The sequence below is a fragment of the Pituophis catenifer genome, unplaced genomic scaffold, assembly GCF_029215685.1.
Source record: "Pituophis catenifer annectens isolate HBS135680 unplaced genomic scaffold, rPitCat1.0.hap2 SCAF_1, whole genome shotgun sequence".
NCBI classification, from domain to species: domain Eukaryota; kingdom Metazoa; phylum Chordata; class Lepidosauria; order Squamata; family Colubridae; genus Pituophis; species Pituophis catenifer.
Window position 1 is genome coordinate 267,565,354 of NW_027256881.1, and position 24,386 is coordinate 267,589,739.

At 34.8% G+C, this 24,386-nt stretch overlaps 1 protein-coding gene across 2 annotated transcripts in view; it reads left to right on the forward strand.

The window, feature by feature from the left end:
* Nucleotides 1–21,143, forward strand: part of CAT (catalase) — a 62,117-nt gene extending 40,974 nt beyond the window's left edge. For both annotated transcript variants that reach the window (XM_070935622.1, XM_070935614.1), the window contains exons 2-13: nt 5,485–5,656; nt 8,313–8,423; nt 9,054–9,184; nt 10,204–10,308; nt 11,995–12,120; nt 12,546–12,737; nt 12,835–12,987; nt 14,046–14,184; nt 14,661–14,791; nt 15,585–15,692; nt 19,089–19,175; nt 20,024–21,143. In XM_070935622.1, coding sequence (XP_070791723.1) covers nt 5,485–5,656; nt 8,313–8,423; nt 9,054–9,184; nt 10,204–10,308; nt 11,995–12,120; nt 12,546–12,737; nt 12,835–12,987; nt 14,046–14,184; nt 14,661–14,791; nt 15,585–15,692; nt 19,089–19,175; nt 20,024–20,083 — 1,515 coding nt within the window. In that variant the 3' untranslated portion in view covers nt 20,084–21,143. The remainder of the gene's footprint in view (nt 1–5,484; nt 5,657–8,312; nt 8,424–9,053; nt 9,185–10,203; nt 10,309–11,994; nt 12,121–12,545; nt 12,738–12,834; nt 12,988–14,045; nt 14,185–14,660; nt 14,792–15,584; nt 15,693–19,088; nt 19,176–20,023) is intronic.
* Nucleotides 21,144–24,386: the final 3,243 nt, after the last annotated feature.

A 24,386-nucleotide genomic window follows, 5' to 3' on the forward strand; every position in this document is an offset into this window, starting at 1 on the left:
TCTTAGTAAATTCTGACCAAATTCTGATCAAGTTTCCCATATTGTTGGACACAGTAAATTTTAGTCAAATGATCCTGAGAAATGTTTATTTTTTATTTTTTTTTTTTTTTATAAATTTTTATTATAATCCAACATACACAGACAAACACAGACATTTAAACAAACTATACATAAACTAACTATACAATAAGATCAAGTCCTGGGACTTGAGCTTTGAAGTAGAGTTACCTCGGTAATTATATATCAATATATCTGTACATATTATACTTCATCATATATCAGTATTTATATAATGATATTTCATTTTATTTCTGTATTTGGATATAGTTGGATGGTATTTCCTTAATTCGTGTCCTTTTTTCCTAACCAGTTATACCATTTTTGCCAAATTAGGTAATAGTCTGAGTCTTCTTTTCCCTGAATTTCTTTGGTCAGTTTATCCATTTCCGCACATTCCATTGTTTTTTGTATTACTTTTTCCTCTGTTGGCGTATTTTCCAATTTCCACATCTGTGCAAAGGCGATTCTGGCAGCGGTTAGGATGTGTATGATTAGGTATTGTATCTCTTTTTTATAATCTTTTGTGAGTATTCCTAATAAGTATGTTTCCGGTCTGAGGGGTACTTTTTGGGTGGTGATTTCTTCCAACTGACTTTGAATTGTTTTCCAAAATTTTTTAACTTTTGGACATGACCACCACATGTGGTAGTAAGTCCCCTTCTGTGTTTTGCATTTCCAGCAGTTCTGATTAGTGTTGGGGAACATCTTTGCCAGCCGTGCAGGGGGGAGATGCCATCTGTAAAACATCTTATATGTATTTTCCTTATAGGGCACGGACATTGTCAGTTTAGTATTGACTTTCCACATTTTTTCCCATTTTTCTAGATTAATATTATATCCAAAATTTTTAGCCCAAATAATCATATTTTCCTTCACCACTTCTTCTTCCAGTTTGTATTTAAGCAAATAATTGTATATTTTAGTTATTAGTTTATCCTCTGATTGCATTATGATTTTGTCTAATTCATTTCTTTCTTTTTGGATTCCAAATTTTTTCATATCGCTTTTATATCTTGATTTTATCTGTAAATACGTCCACCAATCAATGTCCGTGCCCTGTTGTCTCAATTCCTCTGTTGTTTTTATATCTCCCTCTGTGTTCAGCAATTCGTCGTAGGTCTTCATTTTATTCATATCCATTGTGTTCGGGTAGATTTGTGCTTCCATGGTTGATATCCATCTTGGAATTTTATCATAATGTTTCCTTCTTATTTCAATCCAGATTTTTGCCAGTGCTCCTCTAATGTAGTGTCTCCTAAAGTGCTCATGCTGTCTGGGCTTTTCCTCCCATAGGAATGCGTGCCAACCTTTGAACAGATCGAATCCTTCTAGAGCTAATATTCGTTTGTCTTTGAGTGTCATCCAATCCTTGATCCAAGTTAGGGCTGTTGCAATGTAATAGGTTTGCCAATCTGGCAATCCCAGGCCGCCTCTTTCTTTGGTATCTTGCAGGTGTTTCAATTTAATCCTGGCTCTCTTCCCCTGCCATATATATTTGGATATCATTTTATCGAGGTCTTTAAAATATGTTTTCCCCGGATTTATCGGTATTGTTCTGAATAAATATAACATTTTTGGTAAAATAGTCATTTTAATTGAAGCAATTTTGCCTAATAATGATAATTTTAATTTACTCCATGTCTCTAAGTCCTTCTGTATCTGTTTAAGCAATTTAATGTAGTTATCTTCTTTTAATGATGATACTTTATTGGTGAGCCAAATTCCTAAATATTTTATTTTGGTTGTTGTTTGTATTCCTAACGCCTCTTCCAGCTCTTCCTCCTGGGGTTTTGTCAAATTTTTAGTTAGTAATTTAGTTTTTTGTCTATTAATTTTCAAACCTGCCACTTCGCCATATTGTTCTATCTTCCTTAATAAATTCAATCCTGAATGTATCGGTTGCTCTAATATAAATACTACGTCATCCGCGAATGCTTGTAGTTTATATTCCTGGTTTTTGGTTCTTAATCCTTTTATTTCATTGTCATTCCTAATTTCGTTCAATAGGGGCTCTAGTGCTAATATGTATAGTATAGGAGAGAGGGGGCATCCTTGTCTCACTCCTTTGGATATTTTAAATTGGTCTGTTGTCTCTCCATTTATCCATATTCTTGCAATTTGATCTGAATATATTGTTTTGATCATATTAAGAAATTTCTCGCCAGTTCCCATTTTTTCTAGTTGCAATATTAAGAACCCCCAGTTAAGATTGTCGAAGGCTTTCTGTGCATCGAGGAAGAGTAAGGCCATCTTCGATCCTGAGAAATGTTTAAAAACTGTGTGCATGGCATTTGTTCCTGAACTGCACAAATGATGAGAATAAGAACAAGCTGTGAAAAACTGCCCCAGACAAAGATTACACCGTTCCACGACAGCTAGGCAAAGCGTGAATTTAATGATACAAGACAAGGCAACATTAATAAATTGTTTTGCACTGCTTTTCTCCTTCCTAAAGTTCAAAATCCTTAGAGAAAAAAAAAACCTAATTATATAAGGAGGATAAACCTGTGTTACTCACATGAGTCTCGTTAAAGAATTATCAGTGCTAAGAATTATTAGGACAATTGGATAGAAACAATTGAGCTTTAGTAGTCAGATCCATCACTCTGCATTAGGTCTAGAACGGGTCAGCAATCTGCGGCTCTGGAGCAGCATGTGGCTCTTTCACCCCTCTGCTGTGGCTCCCTGTCGCTCAAAATATGTGACACAACTGCCAATATGTGACACCGCCAGCACAAATTTATTGAGCCTTTCAACCCCCGTTAAGCCAACCATGGATAAATCCAAGAAAATAAAAGTTTCAGACGAAAACAGAACATTTAATTCAACTACATATGCTAGTTTTGTGGCCGCTCAAGAAATAGTCAGGCATGGGAAGGGTTTTGTGGCTCCCGGTGTTTCCTTTTCTGTGGGAAATGGGTCCAAATGGCTCTTCAAGTGTTTAAGGTTGCAGACCCCTGGTCTAGAAAGACAATATCAAGCAGTGCAGATGCTTCAAAATAATTCACACTTGTTACTGAGTAGCGCAGTGCACTCTATATTACCTGAACTTCAACATTTGAAAGGGATTACAGGATGAATTGGTAAATGATCTTCTGATTGATTTTTGTCAATGGACAAGGAACAAAAGAAGAACAGCATAAACTTGTCCAGATATCATCTTTGCATTGCTATGTATTCCTTTCACAATTTTTAAATCTCCAACTGAAATAGTAACATTGAGTAACTTGTTAATGGAATCCAGTAATCTTTTTGTGCAGGGATTAATGCCAACAAATCCTCAGATTGTTGTTTCTAAAGAAAAATATCACTTCAACTTTTTTTTATCTCTGTACTCTCCATTAAAAAAAAAAAAATACTGTAGTTTCTTCTTTAAAATTACCCAGAATGCTTTATCCATGTTGTTTCTAAATAGGATATTTTTTTTAATTAATTTACTCAGGTGAAAAAGTAGGTTCCAGTTTGTTAACAATTCCTACGGAATTTCATTGTGCATAATCCCTTATCTTTCTTATCTTCATTTTTGAGTGGGATGCATTGGACTATCCTGTTTAACAACTGGATGATTTGAATACCTAGATAAATTGGCACTTGCTAAATGCAGCCCTAGTCAATCATGAATTATGAAGGATGTGTGAATCTTCAAAGATATGAAACAAAGTGCAGAATTCCCATTTGCAATTCTCCAATGATGTTTTTTAACGCAAGAGTGAAGCCTAGGTTGAAATCGTGTCTTTACTTGAGTAAAATGCTGAGGGCACATTCAAAAACATAATATATGAGACAACCTAAAAAGGTAATTTAATGGCTTATTTACCAGTATAGCAGAGTCATGAGATTGGTCAAGAGTTTGTGTGGGAATATTTATTTTCTGAGAACTGGTGATGAAACATCCTGAAACATGCAACTGGATATATATAGTGCATTAATCCATGCAACCCATAGTGATTTTCTGTATACCTATCACTTGACATACCTTAATTTGTCATGTTGCTGCATGTAAGAGAAGTGACAACATTAATCCATCTCTAGTTCTATAAATAAACTTTCAGCCGTTTGAATGTTTCACAAACCTCTTTAAAAATAGCGAAGACTTCTTTTCAAAGCATGTGAAAAGGTAAGGAAAATTCAACTCCCATCCTACTGATTTTTTTTTTTTTTTTTTTTGCATGCATGTCTCAAGTCGTGCTGCTCTATCAATTGTGCTCTAGCTATTCAGAGGTCTTTTGAGTGCAACATTTCTTTTGAAATGAGGATAGACATGTGCAATACATTTCCTCCAAAGCAGGAAAAGTTACTCAAGAAAGTACTTGACATTGCAGAGGTGACAACAAGATGCAACCCTCTGTCATTGCCTTACTGCCAAGTCCTTTCAACTTTCTTAAGTGAAGCACTTACAAATGTAGGAACTGTAGATTTCCTAAATCTTGTGACATGGAAATCTAATATTCTTGAACTGAAGTCCTTTATTATAATACATCTTTGAAAAGAGTTGTCATTCTAAGAATTGTGGTTATATTCATTTGCTGACTCAGAGAAACATCTATCAAGGAAAAAAACCCACCTCTTTGGTGTCCGCATTTTTTGTTGTTGTTAGTTGCGAAGTTGTGTCCGACTCATTGTGACCTCATGGACAACGTTCCTCCAAGCCTTCCTGTCCAGCCACCTCTTTCTCTGTCATCCCCTTCTTCTTTTGCCCTCAATCTTTCCCAGCATTAGCTCTTCTTCAGTGAATCCTTCCTTCTCATTAAGTGGCCAAAGTAGTCCACCTAGCTTCATTTAAATAATAGGTTCTTTTTGCTGTTGTACCGGTCTTTGAGAGCATCATCTCCTCTTGGAATTACATTTGTCCAAACTCTTCTGGCCATTTGCAAAGCACAAATCCTGGCTTTGCTATTGAGCCTGGACCCTGACACAGCTTGTATGAGTCTGCTAAATGGTTTGTGTGAGCCATTGTATGAATGTTTTCGGCTGCTATTTTTAAAAATTCTGGTTGTTTTATATTGTTTTTTCTTCTGTTTTAATTGTGAGCGACCCAGAATCATGTATATAAGACAGACGGCCTATACATTAATTAAACATATAAATAAATTTGGTCTCGTCTCCCTTACAGAACTAGCCCTAATAATAATTTGCCTTACTTTTTAATATTTCAATCTGGAAATATATGTAACTGGGAGAATGTTTTTAAATGTTGCACTTTTCTTCTTTTGGTGTGGTGTTATTTGGTATTTTATTGAGTGCATAGCTAATCTCTTTATTCAGATTATGAAATAATAAAGTCTAAGATAAACATTTTCCTGTAGCTTTAGGAAGCAAATTTCATCAGATGTCTGTCAAATTAATCTCGGATTGCTTTCAAGTTACCATTAAAAAGTTGTGGATGCTTTTGTTGTTATAACTTGATTTTTGTTTTGAACCTAGGAAGCCGATTCCTTAACTACAGGAGCTGGAATCCCAATAGGAGACAAGCTGAATGTCCTGACCGTTGGTCCAAGAGGCCCACTCCTGGTTCAGGATGTGGTTTTCACTGATGAGATGGCACACTTTGACCGAGAAAGGATTCCTGAGAGAGTTGTCCATGCCAAAGGAGCTGGTTAGTTTTTGAATTTGCAGTGTCTTTCTTTTTAGCCTTGTTAATGGGGTAATGTTACAGTGTCCCTTACAGCAGCGGTTCCCAACCTTTCCACCTTGGCATGGTGCGGGGCGACATGTGAGTGGTAGACATATGTACGTGCGCAAAGCTCCATTGGTGTGAACAGTGGATGCGCATGCCCTCTACTTGCATGAATGGAGCTTTGCACTTGAGCAGAGGGCACTTGTTCTTACATATGAAGCTCCACTTTCGTGAGAGCGGGCACTTGTGCTTTTGCACAAAGCTCCACTTGCGTGACTGGAGGGTGCTTGAGCTCACGCGTGAGTGGAGAGTACTCATGCATGAAGCTCTCTTTGTGCACGAGCACAAACGCCCTCCACTCCAGCGCTCCAACTCGAGGGAGTGGAGTTTTGCACATGAGTATAAGAGGCTACCGCTCATGCAAGTGGAGATTTGCGCGTGCATGCTTGCCCATCACTCACATGACCCTATTTCAAACAGGCCGTGGCCCGGGAGTTGGGGATCCCTGCCTTATAGAATGTAGGTACGTTTTTGTGATTGACAACACTGAAACTGCATCTTGTATCATTCTATTCAGGAATCTATTTTTATTCTGTGATGCTGATACAATATTCTGAGGGGTAGCCAATGATAGTCCTTATAGCAGTATAGATTTCTGCTACTGATTTTCTTCATTAGGAACTTGAATTATCTGTAATCTATCCACTTGTGGGACATTTGAAGTTGTTATGTTTTGTCTTGTTTTTATTTACCTTTGCTAAATTTATTTAGCTAAATGATACAAGTAAATAACACTTTTTTCTTTAAAAAACTGAAGCTTTAAAATGGTTTTAAAGTAACCAGGAAATATTAGAATCAGATTAACATTCTTTTAAGATTTGAGAAAGAGTTCTTTTTTATAACTTTTTTCACTTTGTTGTATACTCTACTGAATCTTTGCTTAATTGTGTTATGCTTACCAAGCACTTATAAATATAATTTACTTGTCAACTTTTAATTGACTCATAACATTTTTTCGCAAAATTTTTAAATGAACATCCAGAAATAAGTATTCTCTAGAGAAAAATTACTTTTCATTTATTACTCCAGAAACACTTTTACGATTCAGAGCTTCTTATTGATGTAGCCATAGTTTCACTATCATGTTTTAATGTTTAATTTAGCTTTTTTTCTTACATTTAATGCACCTTTTCTTCATACAAATCTAATAAAGAATGATAAGCTACATGCAGAAATATTCAGAAAACACCATTACTCAATCTGGAAAGTCCATTTGTGTGTAATGGCTCAGAGTCAAATAATTGGTATGCTTGATATAAGTGTGAGCCTTGCTTGGCTGCAGCTATTTCAGCTCTAAAAGGTGTCGGGGTTTTGGTAAAGAATGAGCCATCCAGATTGAATGACTTTTTAAGAATAGGGACAAGAAAGCAGAGGTGTAATGTTAAACTGCTATATGATCAACAGTCCATATTGGATATGGAGAATAAAAACAGCCTTATTTTAAATGTTGGAAAAACGAAAAAGATTGTTGACAATTTCAGAAAAGGCAGGCACAGTCACACACCTCTTGAGTATTAATGATTCACCCGTGAAGGTGATTAACAGCATCAAGTTTCTGGGTGTGCAGCTAACAAGTAGGCTGGCTTGGTCATTCCACAGTGAGACACTGGTGAAGTGGGCACAGCAGCACCTGCATTTTCTGTGTCACATGAGAAAAGTTCATCTTCCTTCCCCTGTCCTTACCACTTTCTGTAGAGGGATGATTGAGAGCATACTGTCATATTGCATTACAGTCTGGTTTGGAAGCATTACTGCTTCGGACAGGAAGGCAGTGCAGAGACTGGTAGAGACAGTTCAGGAAGGCAGTGCAGAGACGGAAGTGAACTGCCAATAATCTTTCTCTGAGAAAGATTATTGGCGGTTCACTTCCATCTATCCAGGACATAGCATATAAGCAATTCTTGACCAGGGTCTGCAGTATTGTCTGGGACACTACACATCCTCTTCACGACCTGTTGATATCTGAAGCAGAACATCCAGATTCAGTTGCAGTTTCTTTCCATATAGTATCAACCTTCTAAACTCTCAAGCGTCCTCTTTCCGTTATGTATTCAAGTTGGACAGTGATGGATGGATGGATGGATGGATGGATGGATGGATGGATGTGAATGGGTGTAGATATATGTGTGTGTGTGTTATGTATGTGTACACTTTTGAGAGCAGGCAACAATTTCATTTTTAATGTGTGCCAGTAAAAAATTACAATAAATGTTTGTCTGTCTTGTCTTATCTTGTCTTGTCTGTCTATCTATATATCAGAAAGAAAAATTAATGAAAATTGTTCGTTTGATTCAATTTATATGTTGTCCATTCGCTGTTCAAAGTTGATGCCTTCCTTTTTGTTAGGAAAATCCTTTGTTGAATCAATTTCCATTAAAAGGAGCTAGTATATTTATAGTAACCATCAGCATTTCAAAAAAAAAAAAAAGCATAAAATGTGTACTTATAAGCTGCTGATAATAATGAAAACATTATCTTCTGCTTCATCTACCATAACTAATATTCTTTGCAAATCTGTGAACTTTGGAACAATCTTTTTAAAATTGTAATAAACTAACCCCTTTTAATTTTTCAGGAGCATTTGGCTATTTTGAAGTGACTCATGATATCACCAAATTCTGCAAAGCAAAGGTATTTGAGCACATAGGCAAAAGAACTCCAATGGCTATTCGATTTTCAACTGTTGGTAAGGATCTTGCAGATTTTCAGTGTATCTTATTTATTTATACATAAAAAGCTTTTATTGAATATATGTGCTTATTTATATATCAATTCAATATTTTAATCTATTTCAATGGATTTTTATGTGCTGTTTTTAATTGACACTGGACAGTAAGTCATTTAATAAATAATACCTTTAATATGAAATGTTGATTCCTTATATTTTCTTAATTTTTAGTAGAATATTAGGATTAATAGCTGTGTATTCTTGAACAGGTTTTATGAATAGCAGAAACATAGGCATATTTATTGCTGCATGCATTTGAAAAAGAGTAGTGATGTATGGGTAGTCCTTGAGTAATGACCACAATTGGTACAAGAAATAATTCAGCGCATTATTTAAATTTAAAAGATAATGTTCAAGTACTTTTTCCATTTCTCTAAGTCATCTCATCCAAACCTCTTGCTATCCCCCTGAAATTTAAATTACTGCTGTGCAATTCTGTTTCTGTATTTATCTTTTAAATGTCAACCGTACGGATTATAGATTCCACAGTAAGTAAATACATAGACAAAGTTGGTCAAAGCATTAGACTAGATGCATAGGATTTAATCATAGAGAATTTTTATTTTTATTTTTTTATTTTTTATTTAGCTGGAGAAGCAGGCTCAGCTGACACAGTGCGTGATCCCCGAGGCTTTGCAATGAAATTCTATGGTGAAGATGGAAATTGGGATCTTGTAGGGAACAACACTCCCATCTTCTTCATTAGAGATGCAATTCTGGTAAATTGGAACATATGTGCTCTTAATCAGGTTTCTGTCAAAGGCCTTGGAGCATATTAAATGTGGCCATTGTTTTGGAATCTGCCATTATAGTTCCTTCTGGACACCTATAGCTGTTTGATGGCATATTGTAAACGCCTACAGTTTTTTATTGCAGTGGGCATAAATCCATCAGTCAAGAAATCTTATAAAAAGGGCTGTGTTGTGGTCATTGGTGAGACTAAACTAGGATTCCCAGTTTGAGCTGGGAAAGAAATCTTTATTTTAGAATGAAACCTATAAGGTTTGGGTGTTTTCTGTCTCAAAATGGGATAAAACTGTTCATAGATTTGTAGGAATAATGGTGATAGGAAGTTCCACATGTTGCAAGGAAAAGGGATGCAGAAGTTCTAATTTGCCTATCTTGAATATGCAAGTTAAAATGGGGGGAAATGTATGGTAATACAGGTAGACCTTGACCTACAACCACAATTGAGCTCAAAATTTATGTTGCTAAGTGAAACAGTTGTTAAGTGAGTTTTGCCCATTTTTCTTGTCATAGTTGTTAAGTGAATCACTGCTATAATTAAGTTAGTAACACGGTTGTTAAGTGAATCTGGCTTCTCCATTGACCTTGCTTGTCAGAAGGTTGCAAATATGACAAGGGGACACTGCAGTCAACATAAATATGAGTCAGTTGCCAAGCATCTGAATGTTGATGTTCATTTTCAATGATATATTCACAAGAGTTCTCCTACTAAAATGAGTAACTGAAAGTAGAAGTAAGGAAGCAGAAGCAATGTGCCAGTCTTCTTCATTACAGTCTTAATGATTGTACATAAAAATTCAGTGGGTTTTGTTCATTTTATTTTCATCCTGATAACTTAGTAGTTGGCACAATAAATTCAGACAGAATGTTTTATGATTCATAAATGCATATTTTTAAAGCAAGCTCATAACCCATGCAGGAAATCTGCAGTAGATTTAACTCTAATGCAAATGTATAACATTTTAATCCTTTCTTTTTGTACTCTTGTTAGTTTCCATCTTTTATCCATAGTCAAAAGAGGAATCCACAGACACATCTGAAAGATGCAGACATGGTATGGGACTTCTGGAGTCTTCGCCCTGAATCTTTGCATCAGGTAAGTTTTTACCTCCTTTAAATTACTTTTAGTCTGTTTCTTTTAGACCCTGTGTCCTTCATCTTTAGTTCAGAGGAAATGGCAAAGATCAAATATATAAATTAAAAACTTGATTGTTAGGCTGCTACATAAAATTACATATCTTATTATAGAAAAAGTTGTCAAGAAGGGTTGAGTTTCTATGGCATCTTTATTTTCTTAAATATTTTAAAGATATTTTTTATATAAAAGCCAAAATAGTCAAAGCTGCTCTTAGCCCTTTCTTGTTCCACTCTTGCAAAATGAAGGAAAGGAAAGAAAAATAGGGAAATGCCTAGGATTTCTTGAAATTCATTTGTTTGTCTTTGCCAATAAAACAGGGAACTAGAAATGTCCATACATGTATAAAAGCCCTAAATTAAATGGGCAGAACACATATTTTTATTTATCTGTTGATACTTTGTATTTGAAAAAAACAAAAGCAATAAAAATGTCATAACATACAAAAGAGCAGCTAAAAAGATTTTTTTAAAAAATTGTGCTGGACCAGTTTAAGACTTATTTTGAAATTCAAAATAATTCAAAAAATTAGATTGTTTTCAAAGTTTGCTTAAATGTAAAAGAAACTACAAAATTTCCCCATGGAAAGATTTGCAAAGTCTGTGTTGCCATTATGTGGCTAGGGCTATACTGAAAGAATGTTTAATTATGAGAATTTGTTATCAATGCTCAGCAACATAAGCTCGTATATGAAATACTAAGCTTCACACAGCCAATTCCAATTCATTTATTTCTGAGCTGGAAAATAAAATTGGGGAGATATTAGTAACACTTTTCTTTGATTAATTCCTGAGTTTTAAGTTTAACTCTTTGTTGTACACAGTTCAGAGACATTCAAAGAAATTGTGCTTCATTTGTAGATGTATTACTTATTTATTGTACTGCTCTTTTTCCTACAACAATTTACCCAAGGAACAGTATAAATACAAATGCAATATAAATTCTTCAAATAAAATCATCACCATAAAACCATAAGTGTTTAAGATAGTAATTACAGAAATTAAAACAATGGTTTGTTCTAAGAAATAGAGTAACACTATTAAATATACTGTTGATCTTGTTTTTGAATGGTTATTTCATAAATATCTTCACTGAAGAAGTTTATCTTCAATTAATTTCTATAAAAAATTGCCATAGAATATTCCTCAAGAGTAAGAACTATCTCATATATATATTCTTAAGAAGGGTTTTTTTGGGAAGTCGTTTGCCATTGCCTCCTTCCTAGGGCTGAGAGAGATTGACTGGCTCAAGGTCATCCAATTGGCTTTGTGTCTAAGGCAGGTCTCCTGATTTGTAGCCTGATGACTTAATCACTATCCCACACTGCCTTCTTTATGTAACTTTTATTTAACAGAGTATATGATTGTTTCTTCCCTTAATATGTTGCTAACCAACACAGACACCGTTTTTCCTCTGAATATGCTGAAAGGAAGAAAGGCATTCTCCACAAAGAGCATAATTATTCTTATTTCTCGAATGAATGCCATGAAACTGCCATATGACATTCTAGATATTGGGTAGTGCTCGGTGGGAATATGCATGAAGTATAAAATATAGCTGGAATATACCTTTCTGCGGAAAGAGACAGTTCAATAGTCTCTGTGTTCTCATTAAAGATGGCTATGTACATTGTTTTGGCTCATGTAGGTATCATTCCTGTTCAGCGATCGTGGCATTCCAGATGGGCACCGTCACATGAATGGCTATGGGTCACATACTTTTAAGCTAGTCAATGCTTACGGCAATGCAGTATACTGCAAATTTCATGCAAAGGTAATTATGGTCTATTGTTCCCATTTCCTGCACAGTGTTGAGCCATCAAAAGTCTGTCCCTGACTGTGCCTAATGATTCCATGTATTTTTGGCCATGCTTTTAATTGCTAGGCAAAGCCACTTGCACTCATATCGGTTCCCATTTCTAAATAATAACAATATTATTTTTAGTAACAGGTTTTGTATATGGAAAATTTTACTCCTTCCACCCATGTCTTTTCTACATGCAATTTTACGATATATCTTTGGATCTAGATTTGTTTCTTGTATAGCAGCTTTATAAACATTCTGTCATAGTAGATTTTTAAACTGCTCTATTTTAATGCAGATTATTATTTTAGGGTTAAGAATAAGATTATTTCTACATTAATAATTATAGATAACAAGTTACTAATTAACATTCTGATTGCTTTTCAATATTTTAGACTGATCAAGGAATTAAAAACATTTGTGTCAAAGATGCAGAAAGGCTGGCTTCTGAAGATCCGGATTATGGCTTGCGTGATCTTTACAATGCAATTGCTAATGGAAACTTCCCCTCTTGGACTTTCTATATTCAAGTTATGACATTTGAACAAGCTGAGAAGTTTCCATTTAATCCTTTTGATGTAACAAAGGTGAGTATATTTTTGTGATCTTTTCTCCAGCATACAGTATATCTTGCAAGCCCAAGCTGAATGTAGTAAAATAAAATATCCCTGTTATATTTTCCAGGTTTGGCCTCACAAAGATTATCCTCTCATTCCTGTGGGAAAAATTGTCTTAAACAGAAATCCTGTCAATTATTTTGCTGAAGTGGAACAATTGGCCTTTGACCCAAGCAACATGCCTCCAGGAATTGAACCTAGCCCTGATAAAATGTTACAGGTAATCAGAATAGATTTTTTTCCTATTCATTTAATTGTGAGACTAGGCAACTCAGTCTCTCACTCAGATAACTTTTGCAATAATAAAAACATGTTAACCTCAATCTGTTTGGTATTAGAATTTTTTTCTTTGTCCCATGCTTTTCAATTTTTGGTGTGTGGGGGTTTTTTGTTCCCATCTCTGAATATTAAGACAATTGGTAAAAAGAACACCATTCATTATTTACTCTTAAACTCTGGCAGAGGTTGACTCAAGGAAGTTGTTTGGTCAGGATAAGACTCTCATTCTAGATATATTTAATTAATGAAAAGTGTAGACAGCACTAGCAATAGCACTTCTATTCTGCGCCATTGTGCTTTACAATACACGCTGAGTGGTTTACAGAGTCAACCTATTGCCCCCAACAGTCTGGGTCCCCCCAACAGTCTGGATCTTCAGAAGCCAGTCTTTGGAAGGATGAAAGGCTTGAGCCTGTCAGGATTAAACTTCAGGCAGTGGGCAATTAGTTTGCAATATTGCATTCTAACCACTGCGCTGACAGGGCCCATAAGATTTATTTGGTTTAATTACATTGTTTCAATGTATGTATGTATGTATATAATTAGTATGTGAAACTGTTAAAAATGTCCTGTGAAAGCTGGACTTAAGTGAGCAGAGATGACTGTTTCATTGCTTCAGTTTCAGGGTATCTGGGCTTGTCAGGTTATAAAGTACTTAAAAAAAGAGTGGGAGGGGCATTGATGAAAGCATCAAAAACATCCTTGTAATTGGGTTGCCTCTTTCTGCTATATTGAAGAGATGCCTTCGATCTGATTTTACAGGTTTGCTTCTGGGCCATGTTCCTGGGTCCTCTGAAATCAAGACTTTTCCCCCTCACGTAGGGTAGGATAAGCAATAGTCTCTCCCTCCCTCCCTCCATCCCCCCCCCCTCTCTCTCTCTCAAAAAAAAAAAGCAATGATGACATAGGCAGGCAGAAAGCATTGAAAAGCAGTCTGAATAAAACCTAGGGAAAAGCTGTCTGCTACTTCACTTTTATCCCTGTAATATATTTTTCTAGGGTCGTCTTTTCTCATACCCAGACACCCACAGACACCGCCTGGGACCGAACTACCTGCAAATTCCTGTAAATTGTCCATATCGAGCTAGAGTGGCCCACTACCAGAGAGATGGGTTTATGTGCATATCTGATAACCAGGGTAAATCTGAATAACATTTGGGAGCTAGGCTGTGGAGGCAATTTAAACTAACCTTGCAGGTGCTTTTTCTTCATTTACATTGACACTACAATTTAATCAACTATTCATTTTTATTTTATATTAATTTCTCTCTTATTCTTATTATATTGATGTGTAAAAATGTTTAGATCTGGATGTTGTGTGAAGGCTCATTTGATATGCCTAGGAGTCAACCTCACACAGTAATTTCACCTTCAAGCTTTTTTCTTTAACATTGTCAAGATAATAACAGGCCCTAAACAGTTGTTTGTTTTAGGAATTGGAACCAGCTAGGAATAGACTTAGTATGAAGAAATTCAGGCATTGTAGAAATGCCATTAGCTTGCTAAAACAAATTTTTGACTATGAGACATAGTGATGCACTTTCAGAGCTGATACTCTTGCATTCTTTGCTGCTTCTATCTGTCCCCTAATCTATTGTAATTTTTTCCCCCCAGGTGGTGCTCCAAACTATTACCCAAACAGCTTTACTGGCCCTGAGGAACAACCCGCCTTGAAGGAGAGCCGTTCATCTACTGCAGGCGATGTACAACGCTTTAATAGTTCAGTTGAGGATAACGTCTCTCAAGTAAATAAATTAGAAATGCTGTTATTTTAGAAATGAATTGTCTCTGTAAATTATTTTTCTCTCTCTTTTTAAGCAAGGTAAATTTATCATCAGCATTCTTTTTGTTCGTCTTCCAAGTACCTAATTTAAAACAAAAGTTTGAGAGCACTTGCTTGATATAATTCTATCCTAAATTAATTAAGCTTTGGTTTCCCGTTCGCTCTCAATTTTTGTCCACAAGTGGAGCCAGGTATAAAAGTGAGATTATTCAGCCTCGTGGAGTCAGTCCATTATTTTCCTGGTTTAGTCAAAATTATTATAAGGTACCAATTCTCTATACTGCTGATTTTTCAATATCCCCCTCCCTTTTATAAAAAAAAAAAATTAGAGGTAGTCCTTGAACACAATTGGAAGTGGGATTATCGTTGGAAGTTGAAGCACTCTCATCAGTGGACCTGATTTTATAACATTTTTGTGGCAGTCATTAAGCAAATCAATGGTCATTAAATGAATCTACAGTTGTTAAATGAACTCGGGGGTTTTTCAAATGGGTGTTTTCACCAGAAACCAGCAAACTGTATCACAAATCACAATCACATGAACGTGACATGAAAGAACAATCCTACAAAGAAGGCAGAACTTTTCACATTCTAAACTTCAGAGAGAATTCCATGATAATCATAAATAGCCATCAGTTTATTCTGAGTTATGTAATAATTGAGGTTGATATTGTTGATGAAATTGGAATTATAGAAAATTTCTATTAGCAGCAGAAGGTATATCTCTAATGTTTGCTTTTACTATTTATTGAAAGGTACGAGATTTCTTTGTCAAAGTACTGAATGAGGAAGAGCGTAAGAGGCTTTGCGAGAACCTTGCTAACCATCTTAAGGATGCTCAGATTTTCATCCAGAAGAAAGCTGTAAGTAATAACATAATTCATGTCAAGCTGTACAGAGATTCTGGTTTGAGGGGCAACATTGGCTTTGGAGCATGCAGAGGTACATATATATCATCTGTTATAAAGCAGCTGTGTCTTTTCTTGGTCCCACACATGTGCTATCATACAAATCTGGATAAAGACTTCTAGTTTCAAGGTGTTTTGTGCAGCATGCCCTCCAAATCATATGCTGCCTTTTGAATCTGAATTGCTCTACAACCCTACCATATAAGTTAATATACAGCATAGGCTTTAATTAAGATCTGTTTGCTGTGATAACATTAAATGATAAAACTCTATAATTATCCTCAGTTGTATGATATACCGTATTTTTCGGAGTATAAGATGCTCCTGACTATAAGACGCACCTACCTTTTTTTGGGGAGGAAAACAAGATATACGTTAGTGCATGGATATGGGAAATAATATGAAATTTTACCAGTTTGGAACTGTTAATTTTTTTTCTTTGCATAGATTAGTATTGTAATCAGATTCAGTAAGTTATTCAGCATGCAATCTGTTAGACGTAAAGCTTCTCCCCCCCTCTTTATTTTCCTTCCGATAACATTTTAATTAAGTTAGTGAAATGCTTTTTAAATTCCAGCTAATTGTTGATTCTAGACAGAAATTTTACAACAAAAGGACACAAAGAAGAAACAAAGACCATAAAACACTCACAATAACTCTGCCCCTGCCTCCCAGTTTGCCTTGTTGCAGCAAACAGCCTGCTTTAGTTTCATTTTCATTTTCAGCACAAGAAAAAAAAAAATCTGCCTCCCAGCAATTTGTCTGCTTGCAGCAAGCAGCGGAGGCCCACATGGCAATAGGCAATGACAATCCCTGCAGCCTGAAACAGCTGAGGGTCGGGAGGCCGATCCGACAATCAACTGCTTGTGCTTATCAGGCTGTGCTGAAGCTGAAATGGGCTGTTTTGCTGTTTGTTGCTTGCTACAAGGAGGTAAATTGCTGGAGGCAGAGGCCAAAGGGTGGGGGCCGGTGGGCTACATTTGGGGGGGGGGAGTGTGTCTTATACTCTAAAAAATACGGTATATTGTATAAAAATATATATCTGGTTAAAGCCACATAAATTAAGAATGAAAAGTACTTCTTTACAATATGATGATAAAATTATATGAAAAATATCGATTATACAATGGAAGACCTAGGAGAAAACCTCTGTCATGTGATTTAGTTAGAGCTGTGCTCCATCTTGACACAAAAGATAAACCTGGAACAGAATTAGATAGTCCCGAGTAATTTTAAAGTGGGATTAATGGCCCTTGCCCTATGGGATATCATCCCTCCCAAAGTAAAGTTGGTCCCAAGCCTACTGGACTTCTGAGGAGCCCTTAAAACATGATTTTGTCAACTGGCCTAGGCATGCCATGATAGAGTGAGGGCCTTTTATATGATTATATAATATTTCATTGGAATGCATGCTCTTTTCATCTTTTTAATTTAATGGTTGTAAAACCATTACAAAAAACGATTGTATGTTTTTTTTCCATATATTTGTACTTTTTGTACTGGCCTCCTAGAAATGTTATGTGAGATGGACAGCTATACAAATGTGATTGATAAATGAGTAAATAGCGAATATTCTAATTGTTGGATCAAATTTTTACCCAAAATTGTATCTCCAATATGTAAGAACTCTGCCTTCTGCCTGCCACAGGATTTTTAAAGAATATATTTGGTGGTTCTTGCAAATAACTTTTCTGTAATATATTCAGTAGTTAAGATCTCCGCCCTCCAGTCAAAGTCATCTTTGTCTTCAGGCTACTATATGTTATTCCAGTCACAATGCTTTGAAAGAGATGAAAATACCATGAAATTCATTAGCTGAAACATAGGCTTTCTACTGTAGTTTCAGGTTCTTACTCACAGATGTATGAAATGGCTCAGAATAGAAGTATTATATGAGTGGTTCAAAATAACGAAATTAATCTATGATATTTTTCTCTGACACAAAGTTCTAACAATTTATCACATTCAGGAAGTAACAAGCTGCTGCATTGTTCCTTGTCATATGCCTTCTCTTTGTAAAAATATCTATAAATACCATAAATACGAATAAATATAAATGTATGCGTTCATATGTATTTGAATGTGTTATCAGTCAGACTATATACATGTATTTAAATGTATTACACATAACTTATTTATATATAAATATACATCTGCAAATCTCTTTTAACGTTAGTGGTATGGATTATATATATGTGCATTCTCTGCAATTTTTTAAAACATAGATGGTTGCTGCATTTGTTTTGTTTTAAATGTTTCTTTTACTATAATGGGTATGTGTTCTGGAGCAGAGTTCCCCAACCTTTCTTAGTTGGAGGCCCGGAAGGGGAGAGGGGCAGGTGCCTTTATGTGTGCATGAGCATGTGTGAACCTGGTTGCGAGTGCGCACGTGAGTGGCACCCACGTGATGCTCGTGGCGACATTCACATCTGCACAACGCTCACGGCAATGCTATCGTGAGTGAGGGGGTGTGCCACTCATGTATCCTGGTGGCTAAGAGGCCATGGTCCAGTAGTGTGCCGTGGCCCAAAGGTTGGAGACCACTATTCTGGAGGGTACAAAACCCCACAGCTGCTGACAATTTAAAGAAAATACTTAAAAAGCATGTTGCTGAAAAATCCATATTGATTTCTATGCAATTTAGCATGCTGCTTCTTCCACTCCTTATGTGATATTTTGGTCAAACGATGTATAGCACAGAGAGATTGACTCTGATTTGCCAGTTTCTTTTCTTAGAAAGATTTGTGGTAGTGAGCTTATGCTTGGTGATATTAAACTGTGTAAAGATCCTTGATCAGTGAACTTCCACTTTTTTAGTTGAAATTAATTAGTTTAGTAGTAATTGCTTTGGATTGCAATCCTAAGGTTTTTCTTAAGGTGCCTAATTAAGTTTCTTTCTGAATAATTATTTTTACAATTATTTTGTTGGAGCCTTTTCAGTATTTTACATTTGAAAACTACTGAAAATATAAGTGTTCAGTTTGCAGTCCAGACCAAGTTCGATGTTGAATATGTTTCACTTTAGGTAGAAAAGTAAACTCTTAATGATATAGCCTTTTAAAGTGAGATGTAATTATGTTTAGCATGTACTTGGTTAAATGTAACATGGAAAGGTAAATGTTTTCTTGTAAAAATAATATTTAGCGTTTTTGTCAGTTATAGCCTGATTAGTTGACCAGTTATATGTGATAAATTGAAAAATGGTACTTCTGCTATTACCAGTAGTTGAAATAAGTACAGTCCAGACGTGCTGAAATTTCAGATCTCTGTGCCAAAAGCAATTGACTTGTCCTTATAAGAACAGGTATTAGAAAAAGAGACAAATGACCTAAACTTCCTTTTTCAATCCAGGTGAAAAACTTTATGGATGTTCATCCTGATTATGGTGCAGGCATTCAAGCCCATCTGGATAAACACAATGCTAAAGGGAAAAGAAAGGTAAGAAAACATTATCGATTCAGATTATTGTTGAAAGTAAGTAGAGATTAAGCAATTGAAAATGGATTAAGGCATATATGGCATAAATGGCTGGCTCAAAGGAGGAGTGAGAGGATCTTGAAGAACAAAGTTGAAAACAAACAACAAATATGTTACTACAAGTAGTCTTCTACTTATGACCACAATTGAGCTCAAAAATTTAGTCAATAATCATTGTGATCATATGTTGAGTCACCACATGACAGGATTTGATTTTATGGCTTTTTATGATGGTTATTAAGTGAGTCACGGGTTGTTTAATGAATTGCATAGTCATAAGTCCGAATTCAGCTTATTCAACGGGCATTTTTTGTCAGTTTTTACCAGAAAATGGTAAAAAAAATGCAAAACATATTCACATGACATGTGACATTGCAGCCAGTCTGGTTGCCAAGCCCCGAAATGCGATCTCATGTCGATATGGATGGTGTAGCAGTTGTAACTTCAGGAAAGAGTTATAGTAACTTTTTTTTTACTCCATCGTAACTTTGAATGATTGCTAAGCAACCAGGCATAAGGACTATCTGTACAATATACAGATTCCAAATTGAATTAAGTAGGTTGAAAGAAATTCTATTTCAATGGAATTAAAAGTATCTATAAAAATCAGTAGCTGTCAGAATCCCTATGGCTGTGTGATAGTACAGGTAGTTAGCAATGAAAGTACCAACGAGCAATAAAGAAAGGAATATGTTAGTATTTCATCATTCATTTCTCTAAAATGTAGAGGAAGCATGAGTACAACTAAAATTAGTTATGAATTGTATATTAAAATAAGTTATTTCTATTTTTAATTATGTTGTTTCTAGGATCAAATTCATACTTATACACAAACTTCATTCTCTGGAAAGGAGAAATCTCAACTATAAATGGCATGTGATCGCATTGGAAATCTTCACCTGAAATCCATCCAACTGGAAAATGAGCTATGCAAAGCTTTACATATAATGGAATTGCCTCCTGTGCTATTAACTGCAATATATCACCAAATGTGATTCTATTTTAACAACAAATTGAATTAACTATATAGATTATTAATTTGAAAACTATCCTGATGATATCTTGGAAATGTTATATGAAATGTACAAGAATAATAACTTTGTATTTTTGCTTATTAACATATTTTATTCTTTTGATTGATCTTTCATTTATTTACCAAAAGAACACGCATTGCTGGGATTGATATCTTTTAGTGGTAGTATGAAAAATCCTTTTCAAATGGGTATTAAAAATTACAAAAAGAGTTTTAAGAACTATACGTGCATGTAAATCTTTTTAACAGCAAATCTCCACATAGTACATTAAAAAAATATTATAAAGTACTTGAGGGAGAATTAGTTTAAATGTGAAACTTACCTATGCTATGAAAATTTTATATATAATGGTATTAAGTTTTAAGCTATTAGCTGCAAATACAAAAGCATTTCAATTTGGAGACCCTTTAAGAAAAACAATATAGATAACTTATGCTGAATCTGTGATGATAAATAACTATGAAATGGCATATCTGAAATAGTGTAACAATTTTGTGTTTATTTTTGCCTATCAAACCTGATTTGTATTCTTGTAACAAATCTCGCATTTATTCTTTGAAAGAATATATATGTCTTCTTTCTTTTATTGGTAATCCTGACATTAGTATTATAAGTAAATAAAATCCTTAGTAAATAAATATTAACAATTAAAGCAGTTTTAAATAAATAACATTACCGGTATATATGAATGTTTTTAACATAAAATTTGCATTCATATGGTACTCTTAAGAATTGTTACAATATTTGATGGATTATGTTAAGTGCAAATTTTATTTGTTCTTGGACTAAATGTTTCTTTCGTTGCTTCAGGATGGATCTCAACAGCAGACTTTTGAAACAAAAATAAATGGAACATTTTTATAATGCTTATTCTACAATAAAATTCTCAAAAATATCTAATGTCTCAATTCTCTTTTAATATTCAGTATAGTCTATAATCATATACATATACATTTGCTTTTTTATTACAGTCCAGAATGGATGAGGCAAAGCCTTCATTCTTTTCCGCATCACCTTTTGAGGACCACAGGTGTATGGATGAGGGGGGGGGCTGCAGTGCATACATGATGATAAAAAGTAAGAGTTCTGTCAGAAATAAACAGGTTTCGAATTTTCCATTTCTGATAATGCATTTTTGGAGACCCATACTACAATAATGGTGAATATCTGTAGCTTGGCTGTAGGATGAGGGTGAAGGTTCATTTTCCAAGCTTCTTGGTTGGTTTCCGAATGTTTCGTTACCAGGCTAGGTAATAACATCTTCAACGGAGTGTATTTCTGTTTATAAGGACTTTGTCAGTAGGTCTTGTGATGGGTCTTCTTAATTTAGGAATGCAAACTAAAGCATCCTGACAAATGTGTTCCCACATCAGCTGTTAAGAATCTATCGCAGTGTGTTAATTTCTTAGGAAATATTCTTGTGCATCTTGAAGAACAAGGACACGAAAAATAGTTTTACATTTGTCCAGCAGATGGCATTTAATTCACAGGAAAGACAGCAAAAGTCCATTAAAGATTACCCAAAATTTCATATCTGTTTTAACCTTGCTGAAATAAATCAATTCTATATTCCTTCCCTATGTTTTATTTTTCATATTTTTATTTTTTTATTTTTTAGTAATCTTGGTTTTTAATTCCATCAAATGTCATAGAAATTGATTTATTTCATTTTCTTTTTGTCCCTTCTCAGAAAATCATTAAAGACTTCAACATATTTCTTTTGTTGATACAATAAGAAACAGTTATCCAAATAATTCTGCTGGTTTGATACTTGTTTGTCACCTTTAAATGTTAAGACATCACCTGGTTTTATTTGTATATCGGATATATCATCTTGTTTCATATTTTTCTTGCAACTTGTGATATTTAAACCCGCATTTCAATCTTATCAGTATAGTTTTTCCTTCTGTGACATCATTAACACACCATTTATCCATAGTATCAGATATTCTTAAAATTAATTTCTCAATCTATTGTTCAAAACTATCCCTCAAACTACCCACTGTTATTTTACTCCATTTTTTGTTATGTATTCTTTTCTTTTAATTGTAATTTTTATTTTTGTCTAGTTCCCTCTAGTCTAGTGTCCAACCTTCAAAGTCCCCTGCTATCATTATTTTCTCCAAAGAACTCAAATACAGGAAATATTTTTAAAATTAATTTAATTTTTTTAATTCTAAATCCTTCTGGACCCTGTTAATCTATTTTTTAATTTTCCAAAATTTATAAAACTTCCAATCTGCAATATAATGAAGGCTTCAGATATAGTGTTATCTCAGATGTACATTACAGTATTACATCTCATTTATAAATATTGAGTTTATAAATACTTTTTTTAAAATATTTTTTTCTTCCTCATCTCTGAGTTGAGGTATTCCCTTGGAGTGATGTCAGTGGGAATGCAAATATTTCCTGAACCTGTCTTACTGAGATATTATGATTATGTCTTTGAAAGGGGTAAATTATGATCATATTATTCCCAAAATGTATATACATTTATTGAAAATGGAAATGGAGGATCAATAAGTTAAAGATTGTATGATAAAATGGGCAAAAATAGATACAAATTGGAACCATGGGAGTGTATGTGGAAGAAAATATTGAAATTTACACTGACATGTAATCTTAAAAGAAAACATTTACAAAACAATGTATCATTGATATATGACATCACATAAATTGTCAAAAAAAGTAAAGGGATTTCAAATAATTGCTTGAAATGTAGTCAAACTGACAGAACACTTTTTCATTATTCCTGGACATGGAACAAAGCTAGAAAATATTGGGATAAATAAGTATTTGATATATTGCTGAAGATTGAGTCGTGGCAACTGGATTTATATTTGTTAATCTGAGTCATTTTGCTGCTCATTGAAGCAGCTTCCTCAGTCTGAGCAAGTTGGTTAGGTGGAGTCTTATGTAATTTGATGCAGAAGATTTTAAAAGTAAATATACAATTGAAACCAGAAGTCTTTGTTGTAGACTTAATAGGCAAACAAATGGATTCATTTTATGGAATTACTTTTTTATATTTAGTAATAGCAAGATTTTTATATGCTCCTAGGTGGAAGAACTTACAAATACCTACAACAGAAGAATGGATGGTGAAACTGGTAAAATTGGCAAAGATGGAAAATGATAGCCTTGATGAAAGAAAAGAGTTTGACAAATTTTATTTCCATTTGGAAAACATTTCAGGACTTTTTGTGAAAAACTGAAATAGACGTGGTTGATATGAAAAAGAGGGTCTTACTGCAGGCCTGCATATATATTGCTGATGTAGTTCAGAGATCGGCAGTATTATCCTGATGAATATCAATACATTTGTGTATATTTCTTTAAATATTACTCCATATGACTTTAAAATAACAGGAGTTAGAAGGGATCTTGGAGGTCTTCTAGTCCAACCCCCTGCTTAAGCAGGAAACCCTACACCACTTCAGACAAATGGTTATCCAACATCTTAAAAATTTCCAGTGTTGGAGCATTCACAACTTCTAGAGGCAAGTTGTTCCACTGTTTAATTGTTCTAACTGTCAGGAAATTTCTCCCTAGTTCTAAGTTGCTTCTCTCCTTGATTAGTTTCCACCCATTGCTTCTTGTCCTGCCCTCAGGTGCTTTGGAGAATAGCCTGACTCCCTCTTCTTTGTGGCAACCCCTGAGATATTGGAACACTGCTATCATGTCTCCCCTAGTCCTTCTTTTTATTAAATTAGACACACCCAGTTCCTGCAACAGTGCTGGCTGGGGGATTCTGGGAGTTGAAGTCCACCCATCTTCAAGCTTCCAATGTTGAGAAACACTGTTCTAGAGTCTCAGCATCTTTTTTACATCATGGCCACAAAAAACTTCATGCAGTATTCCAACTGTGGCCTTACCAATGCATTATAAAGTGGTATTAACACTTCATGTGATCTTGATTCTATCCCTCTGTTTATGCAGCCTAGAACTGTGTTGGCTTTTTTGGCAGCTGCAGCACACTGCTAGTTCATATTTAAATGGTTGTTCACTAGGACTTCAAGATCCCTCTCACAGTTACTACTATTGAGCAAGGTACCACATATACTGTTCCTCTGCATTTTGTTTTTCTTGCCTAAATGTGAAACCTTACTTTTTTCACCATTGAATTTCATTTTGT